We start from the raw sequence: 24162 nt of genomic DNA on the forward strand, positions 1-24162 counted from the left end.
AATTTTCAGCGCATGGTCTAACAAAACCAGATCGTTTCTCATTTGAGGTCTTTGTATTTTTGTTCATCCTAATGTAGATTAGAATTTGCTTCTACTGTTCTGCCTTGGTGATCCTGATCTCTTGTCTAAATAAACATTTCTCAGTTCTTAAAAGCAATGTAAACGTAAACTAGATAAGTCGGAATTGAAAACAAATAAGGCAGTCAAAACTGAAAACTTAAATTCTAGAGGTCATACATTATCTGTAGGGTTTATTTATGTTGAATTTAATATTTTAGAGTCACTGATTTAAGTGTATTCTCCTCTTCTTTAATGTGTTATCTGAAGGCAGGGAGATGTACTAAATTAACTCTAGAATTACTCATTTGGCAGATACATTTAAAGTCTTCTTTAAAAGGAAAGTATAGGTTTGAAGTGATTTCTTCATGACTCTCCATAAATGTGTCTGCTTTGGGCTAAAATGTCATCCTTAGCAAGTTAAAACCACATTGAGTACCTGCTGTGCGCTGAAGAATCATGGTATGTGCCATGCAGGTACAAAGACGTCACAGTCTCTGACATTCAGGGCCTCAAAACTTGTGGCAAATAAACACCGAACCCTAATATGTGGGTACAAGTAGTGCTGCTGCTGCTTGAATTAAATTTGTTAAATTTTTTAAAAGTTTAATAGAGTTCTAAATGGGAAAATTCTCCTGTATTACCTGTGGGCAAAAATTTCAAAACCTTAATGCTGTTCTGATAGATGACAAGATTTAGTCCAAAACCTTTATTCTTAAAAAAAAAAAGAAAGAAAGCAAAAAAAGAATTTTCTTACTCTTACAATTCTTAAATAATTCTTAAATTAATTCTTAATTAATTTAATTAATTCTTTATTAAATTTGTAAATATCCTAGAACTGCTTTTTGAGACAATCAACTGGGCAAAGCATAAGTCAGTTCTCTCAGTCGTTTCACATATCCACAGGAGACGAGCTCACCACGCAAAGTGTCCTGTCTGTGTATTTCTCTGCAAAACACTTACATTACTTACTATACTTACTGTTTACACTCTTTTCCTTTTTTTGCTGCATAACGGATAATGGGTAGATGCATTTGGAAGTAGTGCTTCTGAACCCCAACCTGCACCTCAGGCTGCTTCTAGTTCGTCCACATCGGCAGACCTACTAGCTGGTAATGAATTAAATTGAAATAAAGTGGTATTTTGTGGAAGTTAAGTTTGGGTATAGTTTAAAGAAACAGATATTATATAAATTTCAAGGTGCATGTTTTCTTTCCCTTTTAAGACATGAAATTGAAAAGTAAGATGTTGTATAATAAAAGATTGATTATCCCAGGATTCTATGAAATTAGTCTTAAAATCAGTTGTATACAAGCCCTCGTCCCTCTTTGGATGTTCCTCACATGCCGTAATTTCAGTTAGCAGGTTTCTTTTTGTTTACTAAAGAGGTAATATGCTTCTGTAGAAATTTTCACCTTGTGTTGCCTATGCCCGTCTTTTTTTTTAAGGAATTTGTGGGGAGAGATACCATCATGTTTGACAATTGATTCTGTAACTTATGAATCACTCCAGGAGAAACTATTACAGATTGCCACCATTGGGTTGAAGCTGCTGCTGCATATGCCACTTTTTTAACTAGCTGATCATTTTTCTGTCTGAAAACCTCTGGAATGATCCCAATTCAACAAGACCATAGTGTGGATAGATTGGCACAAGGTGCGTAGGGTTGTTGCTTATTTCCAGGGTGGGCGAGATAGAAGCCTGCCAGACAGGAGCCTGGCAGAGTGGTCAGCCACTGTTGACCACTTCCACTGCTGCAGAGTGACATTGTCTTCTCCAGTGTCCTCAGTCCGTCCAGCCTCTCCATGCTTCCAGGGCTACATCCTGAGACACTGTCTTTCCAGAAGAGCCGAGGACACTAGAAACAGGAGCAGAGAGGCCAGTCAGAGCCTGTGTTCCATTCCGATTCTAAGGCAGAAGTCAGTGACAGAGCTGAGGCATTTGATCCTGGGGGATGACATAGGATCTAAAATGTACCCGGAACGAGCAGGAAGGGCTTTGTCACCTACCATGGAGTATAGCAGCAGGTACCTGAGCCTCAGCTGCACAACCTGGTGTATGTGTGGGTCCAGCAGGGGATGTGCATGAAAAGTGCGAGTTAGGCCACTTCACCAAAAGCAGGCTTAAATTACTCTCCTGTGTTGTCTGTCCTGAAATCTTAGTAAAATGGGGTAGAAAAGAGGAGAAAATCAGTGATGAAAGTGACAATGTCATTTACATAGGTTTTATTGACTGGACTTTTCTCATTTTTCCACGTCATCATCTTATGACTGTTTCAGTGATGGGAAGAGGATTTTGTGTACATTTTCTTTTTTCTCTATTTTTTTCTATTTAAGTTAATTTTTAATGTAAATAGATGTAAATGGGTTCTGTTGTCTAGTTTGCTTTCCAGGCAATTCTTGTGATCTGTACATATCTGAGTGTCTGGCATGAGGCCAACTATTCTTTCACCTTATATCCTGATGGAAGAAATTTTAAATTACTTCTAATTTTCTAATTTTTAAATTACTTCTCTAGATCTCAATTATTTGGGCTGGTTTTTCATACTTCCCTTCATTTTGCTTATAGAAAAACATTTCTCAGACCAGCCCCATGGCCTAGTGGTTAAGTTTGGCACACCCCGCTTCAGTGGCCTGGGTTTGGTTCCTGGGCGCAGACCTACACCACTAATCAGCAGCCATGCTGTGGTGGTGACCCGCATACAAAATACAGCAAGATTGGCACAGATGTTAGCTCAGGGCAAATCTTCTTCAGCAAAAAAAAATAAAGGTGATTAAAAAAAAAAAGAAAAACATCTCTCATATTTGTTCGAGTAACACAACAAGAAGCCATGTTCTCACTGAAGAATATCATGGCATATTAGTATAATTCATCCTATGAACTAGAAGCAACTTTCCCAGCCAAAAAAGAAAAGAAAACCCTGCTAATATACACAACATAAAATCACTCTCACATTTATGTATGTAATCTAGCTGACAGTGGCCATTTCTGAGTTTTCTCATTGCCCAGACATTTCTGTTTAATGAATATCAATGGTAGAACAAATATTTTGGGTACTGTGTTGTGATAATTTACAGTGAAGCTTAACCCTTGTGTTATACTTGTGTGTGTATCTATGGGGAGAGATCAGCTAAGTCTACAGGCTATTGGAATAAAGAGGAACATTTTTTTTTAAAGATAAATGAACCTAATCATAGATAACAAGGAATAACAAGGATCCACAAATGCAATCAGGTTCAAAGTAGGAATGTAAACCAAAAAACAGAGAGAGAAATTCTATTTTATGAGTTTCTAGAATCTGGTATTATTGGCTTTTAGAAATAAGACTATTTTGTGAAAGAGTAAAAAAGAAAAATAATACATAGACACAGTGATGGGAGGTTTAGACTGTCCAAAAGTAATGTTGGTTGCTGGACTGGGGATTCTCACCCCATGCCTGACTAAAGTTAGATTTTTTTGAGGGAATAAATTTACATGTAAATAACAAGGGAAATGCAGTAAGTATGTACTATAATGTTAAAAATTATTTTTAGAGATTTTAAATGAAAAATTAAGAATCATTTTAAAATTGAGGAGAAAGCTTTATCAAAAATTGGTATATAATTTAAAACTAGAAAACTAAAATTAAATGGATAGTCCCTTAAAAATGGGCATATCTCATAAAAAGTGGTTATTCTTCTTCATTCAAATTTACTTCTAGATCTGTCAGATAATACCAATTCCAGAATTGAACTGTGCATGAAATATTATCTTATCGTCTTTTACCCCTTGAATAAAAATTTCAGGTTCTCTTTGGTGTACCCAACCTGGTGAAACTAGAGAAAATCCTAGAAAGGGTAACTGTTGTGACCAGTGAGGACAGAATAGAAGAATAATTCTCTCCAAGTCTTTGAGATTACTGGTAGGATGCAGATATTATCTCAGATGGAGTCTGGCTGGAAACTTGAGAGTTAAGTTTATAACAAATAAAAGGAAATACTATATCACACAGTGAAGAGTAAAGCTGTCAAACTCCTCTCAAGATACACCAGCTGAAAATATAGATGTTTGAAAGATAGAGACAGATTCCTGGATGCTGGATGTAAAAATGGATTACTGGGGGAGATTAGGTGTGTTGAAGGATATGCCTAACTTTCTGAGGTTGATGTCAAGCAGGAAAACCATGTTCCTCCATAATAGACACAATTCTGGGGTGACTGCACCAAAAATTTGTACTGGCATAGGAGTGTGCCACATCCTATCTTTAATTCCAGAGGTTGGGGAGAATATGGGCCAGTCTTAGGTAGTTTTGCATTCTCTGTTAACCACATGACAATTTTGGGGGATTAATTTTTTAACGCAGCTACAGAAGTCCTTGAACTGATTTAAAATATAAAAATATCCAGTGTGGGATTAATAACTAACAATTTCCACTAAATGGGAAGTTCTGCAGAGGACGAAGCCTTTCATCCTCAGTGGGGATGGAAAGCAGTCTGAAAGGTGGCAGACAAAGGGCTCTCAGGCTGTTATTTCTAGAAATATAGACTATCTCAGATTGACCTTAGTAAGTGGAATATGTTAACAACTGACTATACCACTGGAATAATTGAGATGACATCATGTTTAAGATAATAATGGAGCAAATGTGGGTGTGGAGGAGGGAGTATATGTGGGAGTAGGTTTACCTACCAAGAGTTTTAAAATTTCCCTTTTCCAACCTGAGTGATATGATGTGTTGGATAGACTGTTAGTTTTGATATGTCTGTATTAATAGAACTTTATGCAGGCTGTGCCCCTTTAGAAAGATACATTCATAAGACTAATCATATAGGATAAAAGGCAGTGTGTCTCTAGATGGTTGAGCACCTGAAGATGAGTGGCAACTCAGTTATAGTGTAGGACAGTCCAAATGGGCCTGCAGGACAGCTGGAAGCCTTATTATTCCCTTAGTTTCAGTTCCATAGAACACTTTTCTTAATATAACTTAGAACCATATAGAAAGATAGATTAGTGGTTTGGCTTTTCTTATTACTTACCTCTATGTGAGGACTCTAAAACTTTTCATGTAACAGAAGTTCCCCAAACTGCTTATTAATGTCTGTAATTTTCCTGTTGAGGTCTCCATTTAAAGTATAGCAGTAGATTTTTTTCTTTAAGATAATCACTTGGTTATTGGATGTCACTTTGTAGCTTTTCAATTAGTCTAGGTTTGTGAGGGCACCTGCTCCGTAAGAACTAAGTGTAACAGAAAGAACTCATCTTTCCAGATATGTGTTGAGTTTATAAACCTAAGGAAGGGTGCGACTCTGGCATCACTCCTGGCTGTGGGGAAGAGGCCACACAGTATTGTGGTGAAGAAGCCCCAGGCTCTGGAAGATTCTTGTGTGGAATCTTGGCTCTACCTTTGCCGTCATTTGACCTTGGACAAATTATTTAGACTTTCTGGCCTGTTTCCTCTTCTGTGAAACTTCATGGGGTTGTTGTGAGGATTGACCTAATGTATATTTTAGGCTGAAAGATAAAATTGCTGTTTTTTTTTTTTTAAAGATTGGCACCTGAGCTAACATCTGTTGCCAATCTTATTTTTTTTCCCCTCCTTCTTCTCCCCAAACTCCCCCACTACATAGTTGTATATTCTTGTTGTAAGTGCCTCTGGTTGTGTTATGTGAGACGCCACCTCAGCATGGCCTGATGAGCAGTGCATGTCTGTGCCCAGGATCTGAAGTGGCAAAACCCTGGGCTGCCAGAGTGGAGCACATGAACTTAACCAGTCGGCCACAGGCTGGCCCCTAAAATTGCTGTTTTAATAGGCCCAAAATGGTCAAATATTGGCAATTAATGTGGTTCATATGGTTCAACCTAAAAAAATACTTGGAACAGTGCCTGGCACTTGGTGAGCCTCATGCCAGTGTCAGCTTTACCCTTCACTTTCTTACAGAAGGCACTATTTTTTTCTCATTGAATAGTGTTATTTATTCACCTATGGACATGACCTACTTGTGTTATGAAACTCAATAGCACTTACATAGGAAACACGTTTTCTTCTTCCTACTACTGAATCTTGACTAGGTGTGTTAACTTCTCTTTGCACCACTTCTCCCAGCCATGGAAAGGCGGAATTGAATCAGATGATCCTAACACCCTTTCCAAAACTAATATGCTGTGATTGTAGAATAAATTGTTTCTTCTTGGCCAAGTTTTAAGAAACTGAGAGTCAAGTACAATTGTCTCCACATTTAACCTATAACAAAGAGAACCACACCATAGGATAATTATCAAACTTAGCCATAGCCATATTATGACTTGAGGTATGGAAAGTTTCAAAAAATCAGAATTAACACAGCTGCCAGTCTCCCTAAAAGCAAAATGGTCACATCCACAAAAATAGTTACTTTAGCCCATCTTTTCTTCATAATAATATTAGTTTCAAAGATCTAGAAAATGTCTTTTCTTTAGTGAGTAAAGCTACATGATGTTTATGTCACTCAAATACTAAAATCACTTAAAGTGGCCATCTTTAAATACCATCTTCTAATAGGTGATAATTTTTCAAACTGCAATTTTTCATGCATATACAAGGAAAGCCTAAACTCATGTCACTGTCAATTTCCAGGAGCAACATGCCTTGAACATTATTGCCTGTTTTAGAAAATAGTAACTAGAGAATCCCAATGGAAGTCATTTTCAAAATTATAAATTGGTTTTATGGAATGTAAGCTGAAGGATTTTTTGAAAGATTATTTATGTTTTTGCAAGCAGTTTATGAAGAAGAGAAGATGTGACTAGATTAGAAAGGAATATACACCCAAGCTGAGTATAAGAAAGACTTCTGGTAGTAATAAATTCTTTGATAATAGAAGATCATCTAATGTCTTATTAAGAAATCACTTCCCTCACAGGTTGCTTATTTTTGTACAGAAGCAATATGGGTGAGCTCTACTTCTGTCCATTGATTAAGAGAAATGATTTGCTTCCAGGCTTCAAAAGATAAATATTTGATTTGAGGTTTGCTTACTGTACAGTAGTCTTTGATTTTTCCTTACCTTTTATATTCAAAAGTATCCTTCATTCAATAAGCATTAACTCCATGTTTTAGGCACTATGCTGAATATTAGCAGAAAAGGCAAGAAAAGATACAGTTCCTGACACCATAAAGCTGTCCCCAGGGTGGGGACTTGGGGGTGGGACTAAAGAAGCATGATGGGAACAGGCTGGAGAAATGTTCCAGGTGCTGAGAACACAGAGGCAGAGCACATCGCTCACTGGCACCGGTGTGGGAGGGGCGGAGGTGGCTGTGGCTGGGAGCAGGGGGTGGCAATATAAGGCAAGTCCTCCCAGAGGAGACTGATCCACTGTGATAGCGGGTTACAGTTGCAGCCTCGTTTGCAGGAAGGGGAGGAGGCCAGTGGGCAGAGAAACAAGGGTTGATTGCTACACAAAGGAATCTGCTTTACAGTCGTGCGTCGCTTAACAGTGGGGTGCGTTCTGAGAAATGTGTCCTTAGGCGATTTTGTCATTGTGCACACATCATAGAGTGTACTTACACAAACCTAGATGATATAGGCTGCTATACACCTAGGCTGTATGGTACTAATCTTATGGGACCATCGTTGTATATGCGGTCTGTCATTGACCACACAGTCGTTATGCAGCACATGACTATATATGAATCTGGAAGTTATGGGGAGCCGATGAAGGATCTTAGAGAAGTAACTTTGTCAACATTTTCCACTCAGAAAGATCACTCTGGCTGCACTACAGAGACTAGATGGAAGGAAATCCAGACTAGAGGCAGGAAGCCCTCCAGGGTGACTGTTGAGGAATCTGAGAACTGTGTTGGGGGGCGAGGTAGGAGGAAAGCTAAACTTGGCAGTAGCAGGAATGGAACTAGAACATGCAGGAAAGAAATTAAGGAGGATTTGGTGGCAGAGTGCATGCATAGTTTTCTGATTTGTATTATTATACTGAGCCAAGGTATACAACTAAGCATTTTCTAGACCTGGTATGGTGATTTAATGGTAATGTGATATAATGAAAATAATTATCTGAATTTTAGCCCTGGTAGTACCTTCTTAGCTTTATGTACTCGATTGTAATAATAGACTTGGTTGCCACAAGTTGTCTTAACAGGGGTGTATATTCTTGTGTGCTTATTTCTAATTAACTTAAATCTCATTAATACATGACAAATATCAACATACTTGAAAAACTTTTAAAGAACTAACTTCCCAGGTGTCATTGACTTCTCATGTATGTGCATTCAATTGCTTTTCAGTCTTCTATAATTTTTTGTGACTCTGTTTTAATGGCTTTTACCCACCGTTAGTTGGTTCTGCTTATATTTTTCTGGAACTGTTTTTTCCCAGGATTTGGGGGTTCTTTCATGGCCCCTTCTCCATCACCAGTGACTCCAGCTCAGAATAACCTGCTACAGCCCAATTTTGAGGCAGCTTTTGGAACAACGCCTTCAACTTCTAGCAGCAGCTCCTTTGATCCATCAGGTAAGGCAGTGATTTTCAAACATTCTTTGTATTTGTTCTGATAATAAAATATACCACCTAAGGTTAGTATGATAGCAGGAAATTTTTAAGCAAATATTGAGTGATAACCTGGTTTTAAAACTGTTCAATTAATGTCTCATTCTGTAACTTAAGTAAATATTTTCAGTACATTTTGGTAGCTTTGAGAATAACCTACAGTCCCTTTCTGTGTTTCTGTTTTTGATTTTTAGCAGAGATCTAACTTAACATGCACACCATCTGTTTGCATGAGCTTTCATGCACATGGTTTAGAGATGGCTAAGGGAAAACAAATACTTTGTGCTAAATCTTCATACAGTATCTGAATGTTTGGACATTCCCACTGCTGTTGCTTACACCCTTTGAAGCTTGCATGGCCCTTGGTTTTATGAAGTTGAGACACAAATAGTATTCTTTGCCTGCCTTTAACCTTTCATCCTGCTGTCATTTTGTTTGTATTCTCTTCCATTCTACTCTTCCCATGCTGGGTCCTTACTACAAATTTTCAATTGGTGAGTTTTTGGCAATTAAATGTGTTTCAGAAACACCCTAAATATATCCCCTGCCTGACAATTTGGTTGCTTCTATTGCCAGTGCCTAGTTGAATGCTGTCCTTTTTCAGTTTAGAGTTCTCGTATAGTAGTATTTATGGTAAACATGTATAGTTTTTTGGTAAAAATTAACAACCACAAAATTTTTGACATGGATAAGATATTGGCAATAGCTTATGCAAATCCTATGAATCTGCATTTTGAATGGTCTTTCTGTATTCTAGGAACAAGTGATAATTTGTTATATGGTTATCAGGAACCATCAATAATGCCATGATTCCTAATGCTTAAAATAGTGTTTACTTTAAATATGCCCTTAAAGTTAGAACCAAAAGTGATTGCTATAATGAGAGAAAAAAATCAAAATTTTTATAAAATATGGTCAACTGTTTTTCAGATACTTATTACTAGATACTGATCATTAGATCAGGTTTTATTCTGACACTGATTTCTTAGGAAACTAGGAGATTTAGCCTTCTTTTCTCATGTAAGCATTATTTTAAAAGTATGCATCATAGGATTTCAGAGCGAATCATTTAGGCTTTGCTGTAAATCACTCCATTTTGAATAAGAAGTGTTTTAGTGATTGTTTTTAGTGAGAGTAACAATGGCTAGCACTTACTGAGTACCCATACAGAGCAAGCATTATAATAAAGACAGGCTGTATATTATCTAATTAATCTTCACAGCAAAGCCATATAGTATTGGTACTCTCCCCATTTACAGGTGAGAAAACTAAACTCAGCCGCTTTCTCAAAGTCACACAGCTAGTGAGTTTTGCTGCTGAATTTGAGCCCAATTCCGACTCCAGAGTCTGTGCTCTTTCCTGTACATTACATAAATTTTCTTTTCCATCTTTGTTCATGGTCATTAGTATTTCCATATTTTATGAGTAACCGTATGTAGAGATGTTCTTCTTGGTGTGATAGTCATGAAAAGTGTGAATTACATGTCTTCTTTGATAAGACTGTATAGTCACTTGTTTCCATGGTTTTTCAAGAGACAATTTCCCTTTACTTTTGCATATGGTCTCTTTTTTCCCCAATTATTCTGAACCTGATCTGTCTGATTTCCAGTGTTCGATGGTCTAGGTGACCTTCTGATGCCAACCGTGGCACCGGCCGGGCAGCCTGCACCCATCTCAGTGGCACCTCCCAGTCCTGCAATGGCAGCAAGCAAAGCCCTTGGGAGTGATCTTGACTCATCTCTTGCCAGCTTAGTAGGCAGTGAGTAATATAGTTTTCTTTAACTGAATCATATGTGAATTTTTTTTTCTTTGTCTTTTCATATGTTTGGTTTCTGGATTCACTTATGGGTGAGTATATCAAGGAGTAGACAGAATTTCTTAGTGCTTTACCCAGTGCAGTTCCTTGGAAGATAAACAGTTGCTATGCCATTGCCTCGCAAGCAGTACCCATGCCAATTTTAATCTGAATTACCAACGGTATGATTTGGGAGCATGTACAAGTGTGAAACCAAGTGCATTATGTATAATAAATACTGTACTTAATTTTTCATTTCATTTGGAAAAAAGAACATAGCGTAACTTAAATGTAACATATTTACCAATTAAGTATCCAATTAAGTTTCAGTTATTCATTCAACAGATATTTATTGAGTACCAGGCACTCTTCCAGGCTCTAGAGATAAATTGATGAACAAAGCAGGTATAAATTTCTGTTCTTATGGTGCTCAGGAAGGGAAGAGACTAATGTTAAACATTTTCAAATAAATAAATTCTATAGTATGTTAGGTCAGAAGTGCCACAGAGAAGAAACAGAACAGGCAAAGAGGAGTGGAGAGTGCCACAGAGTGGGAGTTAGAGTAGGCCTCACTGAGAAGGTGAAATTGGAGCAGAAATTGGAAAGTAAAGGAGTAAAGCATGTGGATACCTGAAGGAGAACATTTGCAGGCAAAGGAAATAGCCAGTGCAGAGGCACTGGGGCAGAAGATGGCCCAGCATATTCAAGGAACATCCAGGGGACTAGTGGCCGGAGCTGGGTAAGTGAAGGAGAGAGTCCTAGGAGACAAGGGCAGCTATTATAAAGATTGGCTTTTCTTAAAACTCTGAATTTGATTTTTTATTAAGATGAATGAGTTTACCATTGCAGATACCTTTCATTTTACTCACGGCTCAATCAAAAGTTTAGTAGATCATTGATACAGACTTCTTTTTCTTTGCATTTTCCTATGGACATACTTTTGTTACCCATTCGTCTTCCTTGATGGGGGCATCCGTGAAGATGCTTTGATGACACCCATGGAGAGATTATTTGAATATTTTTTCCTACTCTAAAATTCCATCCCACTGGTGGACAGTCTGCAGGGGTGACTGCTTTTGCAGGACACAGCACTGTAATGTTCCCCCCAGATCCTCCTTCAGAAATAAAGGACTTACACCTGCAGCTGCTGAAAGTGCCGCCACACATGGCCCTCAGGAGCCAGCCGCCTCTGAGAATCATCTCAGTGGAAGAAGGCTGACCCACAAGGGGAATAGCCAAACAATGTTGAAAAAGAAGAACAAATTTGAAGAACTCACACTTTTCCGTGTCGAAATTTCTACAGAGCTACAGTAATCAGGACAAATGGTGCTGGAATAAGGATAGAAATACAGACCGGTAGAATAAAGAGCCCAGAAATAAACCTCACATACACTGTCAAACAACTTTCTACAAGGATACCAAGACCATTCAAAGTAGGAAAAGACCAAGACCATTCAAAGTGGGAAAAGACAGTCTTTTCAAAAAACGTACCAGGACAACTGGGAAGCCACATGCAAAAGAATGAAGTTGGGCCTCTTCCTTATACCATCCACAAAAGTCAGTTCAAAATGAATCCAATACATTTAGATGTAAGAGATAAATCTATAAAACTCTTGGGAAAAAACCTAGGTGGAAATCTTCACAACATTGAATTAGGCAGTGGCTTCATAAATCTAATACCTAAAATATAAGCAGTCAAAGAAAAAATAAATTAATAGGAATTCATCAAAATTAAAAACTTTTATATTACAAATGATGCCACCAAGAAAAGGAAAAAACAAGGACCAGCCTGGTGGTGTAGTGGTTAAGTTTGCATACTCCACTTTGGCAGCCTGGGTTCTTGGGTTCAGATCCCAGGCATGGACCTACACACTCTTCATCAAGCCACGCTGTGGCAGCATCCCACATACAAAACAGAGCAAGATTGGAACAGATGTTAGCTCAGTGACAATCTTCCTCAAGCAAAAAGAGGAAGATTGGCAACAGATGTTAGTTTGGGGCACATCTTCCTCACCAAAAAAAAAAAAACTGAAAAACCAACTCCCAGAATGGGGGAAAATATTTCCAAATCACATATCTCATACATATCCATATTGTATCCATCATATATAAAAACACTTACAATTCAATAATAAAAAGACAACTCAATGTAAAAATTGGCAAAGCATTTGAATAGACATTTCTCCAAAAGGATACACAAGTAACTGATAAGTATATGAAAAAGTGTCGAACATTATTAGCCATAATAGAAATGCAAATCAAAACCATGATGACAGACCACTTTACACTGACTAGAAAGGCTATAATCAAAAAGATAATAATAAGTGTTGGCTACGATGTAGAGAAATTAGAACTCTCATACATTGCTGGTAGAGATGTAAAATGACGCAGCTGCTTTGGAAAACAGTTTTACAGTTCTTCAAAAGTTAAACATAGCATTACCATATGCCCCAGCAATTCCACTCCTAGGTATATACCCAAGGGAATTGAAAACATATATCCGCATGGCTTGTACACAAATATTCATAGCAGCAATTTTCACAATTAGCCAAAAAGTGGAAACAACCCAAATGTCCATAAACTGTTGAATGGATAAACAAAATGTGGTATATCCATAAAATAATTATTCAGCCATAAAAAGAAGTGGAGTACTGATACATGCTACAGCATAGATGAACTTCGAAAACATTTTGCTGAGAGAAAGAAGCCAAACACAAAAAGCTACGTATCATGTGATTCCATTTATATGAAATGTCCAGAACAGGGAAATCTGGAGAAACAGAAAGTAGATGAGTGGTGGTCAGGGGTTCGGGGGAAGAGGGAATGAGAGTGACTGTTAAGAGATATGGGGATTCTTTTTGAGTTGATGAAAATGTTTTAGAATTAGAGTGTGGTGATCATTTCACAACCTTGTGAACATACTTTTTGCACAGAATTTTACTCTTTAAAAGTATGAATTTTATGATATGTGAATTATATATCAATTTTTAAAGAAACCTCACTTACTATACACCCATTAGAATGGCTAAAATTTTAAAAAGAAAAAACAAAACTGATGGTACTATGTGCTGACAAGGATGTGGAGCAACTGGAACTCTCACACTTTGCTGGTGGGACTACCAAATGGTATAACCCTTTTGGAAATAATTTTAGCAATTTCTTATAATAGTTAAACCTATATATATTTTATGACTCAGTAATCCACTCCTAGGTATTTTTTCTAGAGAAATGAAAACATGTTCACAGAAAAACCTGTACATGAATCTTTATAACAGTATTATTCAAAAATGCTAGAAACAACCCAAATGTCCTTCAGTGGTAAATGTGTAAATGAACTGTGGTAAACCCTTTCTATGGAATACTACTTAGAAATAAAAAGGAATGAACTATTGATATACACAACAGCACAGATGAATCTCAATACATTATGCAACGTGAAAGAAGCTAGACACAAATTATTTACTGTATGATTTTCATATGATATTCTTGTTAAGGCAAAACTCTAGGGACGAAGAATATATCTGTGATTGCCAGGGTTAGGAGTAAAGGAAAGTTTTGGGTTTTTTTTGTTTTTGTTTTGTTTTTGTGAGGAAGTTTGGCCCTGCGCTAACATCTGTTGCCAATCTTCCTCTATTTTATGTGGGATGCTGCCACAGTGTGGCTTAACGAGCAGTGCTAGGTCCATGCCCAGGATCCACACCTGCAAAACCTGGGCTGCTGAAGTGGAATGGGTGAACTTAACCACTACACCTCTGGCTCTGGACCAGCCCCCAGGAGTAAGGGGAAGTTTTGATTACAAAGGGCAGCAAGAGAATATTTTGAGTGATTAAAGGGCTATGTATCGTGATGGTAGTGATGATTACATGAACCCATGTATTTATCAAAATTTATAGGCATCTACATTCCCCCCCAAAAGCCCCTTGAATTTCACTCAAAGTAAATATTGTTTTAAATTAAAATATAATATTCTAAAACTGAAAAAAAGTGTATCTACATGCACCATATTAATTTTCCAGCATGCTTTTTTACAGAAATTGACAAACTGAACCTAAAATTCATATAGAAATGCAAGGAAGCCATGAATAGCCAAAAGCATCTTGAATAAAGAAGAATAACTTTGGAAGACTCAAATTTCATGATTTTAAAACTTACTACAAAGCTACAGTAATTAAGACAAGTGGTACTGCATGGAAATAGCCATATACATGAATGGAATAGAATAAGAATCTAGAAATAAACCAATACATCTATGGTCAATTGATTTCCAACAAAGGTGCCAAGACAACTCAATGGGAAAAGAATCATCTTTTCAACAAATGGTGCTGGAACAATTGGATATCCACATGCAGAAGAATGAAGTTACACTCCTTATCCCCGAAAAATAAATTCACAATGGATCCTGGAACTAAGTGTAGGAGCCAAAACTATAAAACTCTTAGAAGAAAATGTAGGAGTAAATCTTCATGACCTTGGATCAGGTAATGTTCTTAGATATGACGCCAAAAGCAACAAACAACAGAAGAGGAAAACAGATAAATAGGACTGCATCAAAATTAAAAACTTTTGTGCTACAAATGATACCATCAAGAAAGTGAAAAAACAATCTGTAGAATGGGAGAAAATATTTGCAAAACGTAAATCTGATGAGGGACTTGTACCCAGAATAAGTGAAGAAATCTTACAACTCAATAATGAAAAGAAAAATAACCCAGTTTAAAAATGGTCAAATGATTTAAATAGTTCTCCGAGGATTAAATATCTGTGGCCAATATGCACGTGAAGAGACGCTCAGCATCAGTCATCAGTGAAATGCGTATCAAAACCACTGTGTGAGATCACTTCACACCCATTAGGATGGCTATGTGAAGTTGAAACCCTCTAACACTGCTGGCGAGAGTGTAAGACTAGGCAGCTACTGTGGAAGGCAGTTTGGCAGTTTCTCAAAATGTTAAACATAGACTTACCATTAGGCAGAGAGTGCACCGTGTGACTCAGCCTAGACAGCGCTTCCCCTCATCTCTGCTCAGCTTTGCACAAGTCTCCACTCCTCCACGAGGCCTTCCCTGATGCTGTATGTCACACTGCCTGCCCCTCGCTCTCATCCTAGCCCACCAGATCCTCATTACCCTGCTCTTTTTGGTTTTCCATATTGCCTTCTAGCAGCTTATATAATTTACTTTTTTATTATTTTATTGTTTATCATCCCTCTCGTCCCGTTAGAACACAAGTTCCTCCAGGAGCGGGATCTTTGACTGTTTTCTTCCCTGACGTAATCCAAGTACTTAGGACAGTGCCTGGCGTATGTAGGGGCTCAGTAAATATTTGCTGAAATAATAAATACATTGAGATTAGAGCAGAAGGATTAAGCCAGTTGTGTCAGGGGTTCCCAAGACCACCCCCTCATTCACAGTCACGAGAAGGACTCATGGGACTCAGCACGTAGTTGTACACGCAGCTAAGATTTGTCACAGCAGCATAGTAAGGATGCACCTGGCTCATCAAGGGAAAAAACACAGGCACGAAAGAATCCACACGCAGACTTCCTTATGCTCTCTCCTTCGCATGAGGGGAAGAGCATACGAAAATGCAGCAACTCATGTGGGATGTTTGTGCCCGAGGAAGCTTTAGAGACTCAGCACCCAGGGTTTTTTCTGGATACTGATCACGTAGGCACTCTGCATGGCGTGAACCAAAATTCCAGACTCACAGTAGGAAAGCAGGTGTCCAGCAGTAACCATGTTGTTTGTGCAAACAGTTTAGGCACAGAAAGTCACCCTTATCGTTAGGAAAAGTTTTGTCTCAGTGTAGAGGACAGTTTACTAGCCAGTTCCAGATGCCAGCCACGCAGAAAGTCCAAGAACAGTCTCAAGCCTGCTACGTTGACTCTTTTCTGAACACCAGTTGACCTTGAATGTGATCCTTAAGTATAACGTGAAGTAAAAGAAAATGTTAGATTTGTGGATATGTTTCCTAACATAGTTTCTCTTTTGTAAAACTAAATGCAGTCATTCCTAGGCAAAATATGGACTTTTTGTAGACCTCTGATTCTTTGATCAGTTAAATGTCATATCATTTAAGCTGAGTATAGAGATTTAAATTTTTTTTATCTATTTATAGATCTTGGAATTTCTGGTACCACATCTAAAAAGTAAGTGCTTTTGAAATTATCTGGTTTTCTTGTGCCAATGTATTTGTATTTATTTGAGACTATCAAACATTGTATTCACTGAAGTAATTACTCATTCTCGGGCTAGGCAATTTCAAAATTGGTTTTTATTTCATTCTAGATTTTTGTTTTTGTTGTTTTCCTACTGGAACCTCTAAGCCGTTGGCTTTACAATGAGAAAGAATAATCTGTTTCAGTGTCCAAGGTTGTCACTAAGCTGTATCTAGAAATATTTGGGAATTGTGGTTTGAATACTTTAATAACTTTAAAATTCTGGATTTGTTACAATATTTCTAGGTAGCATTGATTTTAAAAAGTCTCTCATGGAGGGACTGGCCTGGTGGTGTGGCAGTTAAGTTCAGACGCTCTGCTTTGGCAGCCTGGGGTTCACCGGTTTAGATCCCAGGCACAGAACTGCGACCACTCATCAAGCCATGCTGTGGCAGGCGTCCCACATGTAAAATAGAGGAACGTGGGCAGGGGTATTGTTAGCTCAGGGCTAATCTTCCTCAAAAAAAAAAAAAATAAATCTCTCATGGAGGATCCATTTTAAGGAAGGCAAGTAAGAATACTGACCAGTGTGCCATTTTTTTAGATGCATATTTCAACGTCTCTGAAATGGGCATGCATTTTACAATAAATGGTATCTTACAATCGCTGTAAGGCAGGTTGTAGTCGTGATATAGTTGTGTGAAACCTTCTGTTGAACCCCCTAAGATCCAGAAAGTACCATCATGGATACATCTTAAATTCAAAGTGTTGGTATACAGTTTTTGTGATATACTTATTTGGAATTTTTTGTAACCGGTGAGGAATTCAGTTGAATTTTATGGCACATTTTTCTATTAGAAGTGATAGGAAATTCCTGTTATCGTTGAGATCCTAACTTTAACTGATTTCTTGTCAAATGCTTTTAAGCTCTCTTAGATAGAATCTGGTAAGACTCCTGTGTAAGTTCTAACCTCTTCTCTTTATTACCCCTTGAGTCAGACTGCTTCTAACCCCAATAAAAGTATCCAGGAGCCACGCACCATTCTTTTCTGATTAGTGTGTTTCTTGTCCTTTTGTTTGTTTTGCACGCTTGATTTTAGGGGAGATCTTCAGTGGAATGCTGGAGAGAAAAAGTTGACTGGTGGAGCCAACTGGCAGCCGAAAGTGGCCCCTGCAACCTGGTCGGCAGGTGTCCCGCCAAGCGCACCTTTGGTAGGTAGCCACCAGAGGCTAGCGCAGGGCAGGCAGTTTGCTGGTTTCGAAGTATATAGAGCAGGGCACATTTTGCTTGCTCTGCCTCTGACATTGTACTTTTTCATCCACATTGAAGAAATAGAACCAAAATGCAGTATTTACCAAAATTCAAATTCTCTTGACTTCTCATTTAGTAAAGATTATGACCTATTTTTTACTTTAATTATTTCAAAATAGTATTCATGCTTCCTAAGATATTAGTTCTATATTTGTACAATTATGGAAATGATTTTTCAAAAGCACTTAATATTGATTATTATCTATATTTTATCACATTTTTTGCCCAAATTTCCTGACTGTCTTGATAAGTAATGAAAACTTTTTTTCTTACCAGAAAGATTGGGCAGTGTTCTATTGTGTAAGTGAACTTTTGTTTTAAAATCCTATCAATTTTGCTCACCATTTTTTAAACTACTAACACCATCTCTTCTGTAAGATTTAAATAGGTTTCATTTCTGTATATTAAATCTCTATTAATATATTAATACCACCATTCACTCTGTGAAAGAACCTGTCACCAGAAATTAAGACTAATTATTATTTTGTGAAATTTGCCACCACAAAAAGGATGTTTCCCCTGGTTGCAAAATATACTGTTTTCCCATATATGCCCCATGTTTAGCAAAACTAAGCTAGTCACTGCTTCCCGAGCTTGCTCATAATTTTTCCCCTTTGCTTACCACCTTCGCCTGTCTAAATTTAGGACACCAATCTTGGAGCTTTCTTGATGCCGCTCTGTCATGTTGCCTAAACTAATTCCTAACCATCACCCACTGACCCCAACCAGACAAACATGCATGGAAGTGAATTAATATAAATTAGAATATTAATGTTTTAGGTAGACTCCAAGAAAAACATTGTATACCTGAAATTAATTTAAATATCTGAGTTTTGAAATTTAGAACATATTGTCTTTTAAATAATTTTATAAATAGTAATGTTTTTTATATTAAACATTTTTTAGCAGTTTTATAAATAAAAATAAGTTGACACTAGTCCAAAAAAGGACTTTTGAACCGAAATTTACCACCAAACAGTACAATGGTATTAATTGAATTAGAGTTTGTGCTGTAGTTTCCATAGGAAAATGCATTCTGTGCTCAGACTTGGGTTCTTGAAACTGGTTTCCTCTGGTCTCCCCACCCTGCCCCACGCTGTTAGTAAGAGAAGAGAATTTCAGGGACTAATGTTCTCTGCATTTGGTGAGTTCAAAGTCTGAAAGCACTTAATTTTAAAAAGTGATTTCTAACCAATAACAAGGAGAAAATTGCCTGTTGTGTCTAGGTACTTATCTCTTTAAGGCTTTCTCTGCATTATTTAAAAACAATGCTTAAGAGGACCAGTTTTGTATTTAGCTCTAAAATAAAGAGTTCCATTTTAATTTTTACAAAGGATATGTCAACGCAAATAATCCATAATCAATCTATAAATCAAAATTGGAGTGAGTTTATTATGAGCCAGGTCTGAGGAGTTTAGCCCAGGGCCTTCCTTCCCCAAGGAAGGAAGGACCCCAAAGAAGTGGGGTGTACAGAGTGGTTATATGCCATCTTGGAACAAGGAGCATACATCACGTATGACAGGAAAAGCTCTTTTACTGCTGTCACGAGATGCTTAGCTGCCAAACAGGTCAGTGGTCAGCAGGTCAGTGGTCACAAGGTGAGCACAGCAGGTCGGTAATTAATCCTTAGTTTCCGGGAAGAGATGCTTATCCTTAGAGAAATGCCGATGTGGGGGAAGCTACATCCCTGTCTTTAAGGGCATCGTTCTTGTCTTTGGGACATAGTAAATGTCTAAAGCAGATGTACAATGCATGCTCAACAGGCCACATCAGGCCCTTTTGGAAAAACAAGGTCAGGATGAATTCCTTTCACACTAAGTGGCTTCCTCAGGTACTCCAGTGTATCCTATTGCTTTTCATTTATTTATCAGATACTTAGTAGAAAACTACGTATCTCTTTTAAACTGACCTATGCCTAGAATGATCATATAATTTATTGACCAAACCAGGACTTGTTTGAGGGTGAAGGGAGCATAATTATTGCCCTAGGATGAAGCTTTTCGTTGTTTTTCTAACAGGTTGGTTTCAGGACAGTCACCATGGCAGCAGAGTCTGGGGTGGAGTGAAGAGGAGTGGAGGAAAGGCGGGGAGAGTACTGGTGCTGAGTGATCAGCTGTAGGTCAAAAACAAAAACAAAAACAAAAAACGAGCCAGCCCCGTGGCGGTGTGGTTAAGTTCATGCGCTCTGCTTTGGCGGCCCAGGGTTTCGCCAGTTCGGATCCTGGGCACGGACATGGCGCCGCTGGTCAGGCCATGTTGAGGCGGCGTCCCACATCCCACAACTAGAGGGACCCACAATTAAATGTGCAACTATGTACTGGGGGGATTTGGGGAGAAAAAACAGGAAAAAAAGAAAAAGAAGATTGGCAAGTTGTTACCTCAGGTGGCAATCTTTAAAAACAACAACAACAAAAACAGTTGGGAGCCTGAGGTGAAGGTGGAAAGGAAGAGGAGAAAGAAAATTCTCAGGCAGAATCCATACAACTAGGCATCGTTGTGAATGAGGCCGCCAAGACAATGGTTACCCAGGTTTCTCCGTGGGGCAGTTTGCTAAATAATGAGGCTGATAACCAAGAAGGGGAACAAGGGAGAAGCACTTTAGATGTAGTATGAAGTTGGAGACCTTCTTTGCCCATCACCCGCACCCCACCCACAAGATCAAGATTTAACTGTAGAAGGTTAAGAATTCATCAAATGCTGAATTAACAACTGTTTGGCTTCTTCAGAACAAGCTGCCAGCTGTGTGATTGGCAGGCACCATCTCTGAGACTGAGATTAATATTCTCACTTTTTAAACCCCTAAACTCATCTCTGTATGAAGCAAAAAACTTTAAGTTGTTAGTAATTAAACTCCAGAAAGTTAAAGACGTAGTCTTTAGCATAAAGTATACACAGCCACTGTGGAAAGAGAAATTAGAACAACAGAAAGAATTCATTAGGAGGGCACAGTTGCGTATAGTTCTGTTTCTTTTGTTCATTCTCCTTAACCTTTTAGGCAACAATATAAAGGCTCCCACATGGAGAGTTCTTTCATCTTGCTTAGCTCTCACTTGGTCTTATATGTGGTCTATGTAAGTTCACTGCCATTTACACCATTTACAGCAAAGCTCCCTTAACAAAGCCTTGGCTTTGCTTTTACTTTTACTTAAGAAATCTTTCTGAGGGCCTCTGGCTTTCTGAGACCTCCCCCCACCCAACCCCTTCCTATTTTCCTATCCCTTAAGATATGTTTGAGTTTCTTTTTCTAAGAATATTCAAGAAAAAGAAAAAAGACAGCAGACACTTGTGCTTCTGAAGCAGCAAATCGGTGTTTGCAAATCTCCCTGGTGGTCCGCAGACCTTTCCTTCTGAGAAGGAGATAACGGGGCAGATGTGGGCGAGAGGGTCCATTCGCTGCCTTTTAAAGTTATTGATAGACAAGAGCTAAGATTACTTTCCCCGCCTTGTTTCAGATTTCCCTCAATTGCTTGGAAGCACAGCTATAAAAATTTTGAGATCGCAGAACCCACGTTAGATCTAAAAACGTTAACAGGACTTGAATATTTGAAGTATGTCTGCTGGCAGGGCTCTATCATCCTGGCCATCAGGAGCCCTGTGTTTCCAGGGTTACTTAGTTCTATTTTCCAATGTACCACAGACCTGTTAAGTTTCCACCATAGGAAGTGGGAAGATAATTGCAATTCAGAAATAAGTGCATTTTATAGGAAGCCACAGAATCCACAGTTCTCTCCCTGAAAGCAACTCGTCTTTATATGCCTGTAGATAAAATATTCAGTTAAGTGTTGAAAAAGGAAAAAAACAAAAGAAAACCCTTAAGATAAATAGAATTTGAGGAATATATTATTAAGAATTAATCTACCATGTGAGCGAAATGACAGACTCTTTAAATTATTTGACCCATTTATTTGGTCAGGAATTTCTGCAGGTTCTTTTATTTTGCTAACTAGTAAAAACTTTTGTTTTTATACCTTTAAGTCCTAATGATAAATTTGGGTCTGGTAAATAGCCTGCCACCTAGCCTGTTGAAATGATGAGTAAAGAGTGAGTCTGAAATATAACCCTTGTACTGTAGGGAGGAAAAATAACTTTCTGTCTAGCCTCCTGAGTTTTTGGCTGAGACTCCTGTAATAAAGGACGGATTGACAAGAGAAAAACAGAAGTTTATTAATGTGTATATCTCATGTATAGATGGGAAATAACCAGGAAAAAATTAGTCAACTCTCAGAGGTGAGCTAAGCCACTGGCTTAAATACCACCTTCAGCCGAAGATGAAAGAAAGAAAGGAGTGGGAGGCCAGTTATGAGGAGGTTCCAGGAGAGGCAGGGTAACAAAGGTAAGGTTTGTCATGTCGGTTTAAGCCAGTGCCTTCTCCACGGATCAGATTCTCTTGTGATTTAGTCATCCTTCTCTTCTGGGGCAGAGAGGGAGACACCCTTAGAAAGGAGATTTCCTTTGTAAAAGTAAATGACCCTTACAAAAGTGTAACTTCGACTCTGTTTGCAGAGCTTCTCCTGCATCTGCTGTTTCTGAAATTAATGAGCTCAAAAAAATCCTTATGCCAAAGAGGCATGTCTAGGGGTGGCATCATCTGCTACCCTTCGGTTTTTTTATTTTTTTATTTTAATTTTTTTTGAGATAATATTCACATAACGTTAAATTCACCATTTTTATAATGTTAAGGTGTATAATTTGATGATTTTTAGTATATTTATGATGAGAAACCATCACCATTATCTAATTCCAGAATATCCCCATCACCCTGAAAAGGAACACAGTCACTTCCCATTTCCCCCCTCCCTGTCCCATGGCATCCAGTAATTTACTCTCTCTTTCCATGGATTTGCCTACTCTAGGTATTTCGTATAAACAGAATCATGTAATACGTAGCCTTTTGTGCCTGGCTTCTTTCACTTAGCATAGTGCCTTCAAGGTTCATCCATGTTGTAGCATGTATCAATAATTCATTCATTTTTTTATGGCTGAATATTCCATTGTTTGGATATGCCACATTTTGTTTATTCATTCATCAAATGATTGACATTTGTGTTGCATCCACTTTTTGGCCATTGTGAAAAATACTTCTGTTATTCAGATACAAATTTTTGTGTGAATATATGTCCTCAATTCTCTTGCATATATACCTAGGAATGGAATTGCTAGGCCATGTGTAACTCTGTGTTAAGGGTTTTCAAGGAACTACCAGATTTTTCCACAGCAGCTGCATCACTTTATGTTTCCACCAGTAATGCACAGGGTTTCAATTGTGGTCTTGATATGCGTTTCCCTAATGACTAATGATGTTAAACATCTTTTCGTGTGCTATTGGCTATTTGCCTATCTTTTTTGGAGAAATGTCTGTTCACATCCTTTGCCCATTTTATAATTGGGTTATCTTTTTATTGTTGAGTTCTAAGAGATCTTTGTATATTCTAGATACTAGATGCTTATCAGATATATCATCATTTGCAAATATTTTCTCCCATTCTTGAATTGTCTTTTCATTTTTTATAGTGTTCTTTGATGCACGAAAGTTTTTATTTTAATAAACTCCATTTTATCTGATTTTTCTTTTGTTGCTTGTTCCTTTGATATCATATTTAAGAATTCATTGCCTAATCCAAGGTCTTGAAGATTTACACCAGTGTTTCTGTTACTGGAGCACTGAGTTCTCGTTTTCCCTCAGGACAGAAATCAAGAGAGACAACAAATGGGAAAAGTAAAAGTTTATTAGCATATGCACAGGAGAGGCACAAGGGAGGCAGTATGGAAAGGAAAGGGGCAGGTGACCGGCTCATTAGGGAGCAGGATTGTAGGGCTTTTATTAGGCCAAAGCTGGGGAGGAGGGCCTTGTCATGGCATGTAGAGGTAGGGTTTTTATTGTGCTTGCACTGTTGTTCAACATACCACCACATGCATCACACGTATCATTAGCATGCTAGCTCTCCACCCCTGGGTGTGATTTTTACTATGGTAATGGGGCTAGGGTCACCTTCTCTCAACTCCTGGGTACTAGGGCACATGTATAAGCCTAGGAAAGTCCTGAAACTGCAGAATGTGGATCTTGGTGGTCTCTGCGTGATTCGCTTAGCTTGCTGATTGGTCAGGAGATTTATCTTGTTAGGCCAGGGGCCTTGCGGATGACCCTATCTCCTTAGGCTGATTCCTGTCTCATTTCTTTCCAAGAGTTGTATAGTTTTATGTCTTACATTAGGTCTTTGACCTATTTTTGGCTCATTTTCATATATGGTGTGAGATAAGGATCCAAATGTGTTGTTTTGCACATGGAAATCCGGTTGTCCCAGAACCATTTGTTGAAAAGACTATT

At 38.1% G+C, this 24162-nt stretch overlaps 1 protein-coding gene across 11 annotated transcripts in view; it reads left to right on the forward strand.

Moving 5' to 3' along the window:
• Window positions 1–24162, forward strand: part of SNAP91 (synaptosome associated protein 91) — a 140397-nt gene that overhangs the window by 104529 nt on the left and 11706 nt on the right. For 7 of the 11 annotated variants that reach the window (XM_046677284.1, XM_046677288.1, XM_046677290.1 and 4 more), the window contains 6 exons: window positions 1086–1169; window positions 8403–8537; window positions 10183–10332; window positions 16486–16516; window positions 17626–17737; window positions 18114–18137. In XM_046677284.1, coding sequence (XP_046533240.1) covers window positions 1086–1169; window positions 8403–8537; window positions 10183–10332; window positions 16486–16516; window positions 17626–17737; window positions 18114–18137 — 536 coding nt within the window. The remainder of the gene's footprint in view (window positions 1–1085; window positions 1170–8402; window positions 8538–10182; window positions 10333–16485; window positions 16517–17625; window positions 17738–18113; window positions 18138–24162) is intronic. The other 4 variants (XR_006890796.1, XR_006890797.1, XM_046677289.1 and 1 more) reach the window with 2 other exon arrangements.

This window comes from Equus quagga, chromosome 11, assembly GCF_021613505.1.
Source record: "Equus quagga isolate Etosha38 chromosome 11, UCLA_HA_Equagga_1.0, whole genome shotgun sequence".
Taxonomy (NCBI): domain Eukaryota; kingdom Metazoa; phylum Chordata; class Mammalia; order Perissodactyla; family Equidae; genus Equus; species Equus quagga.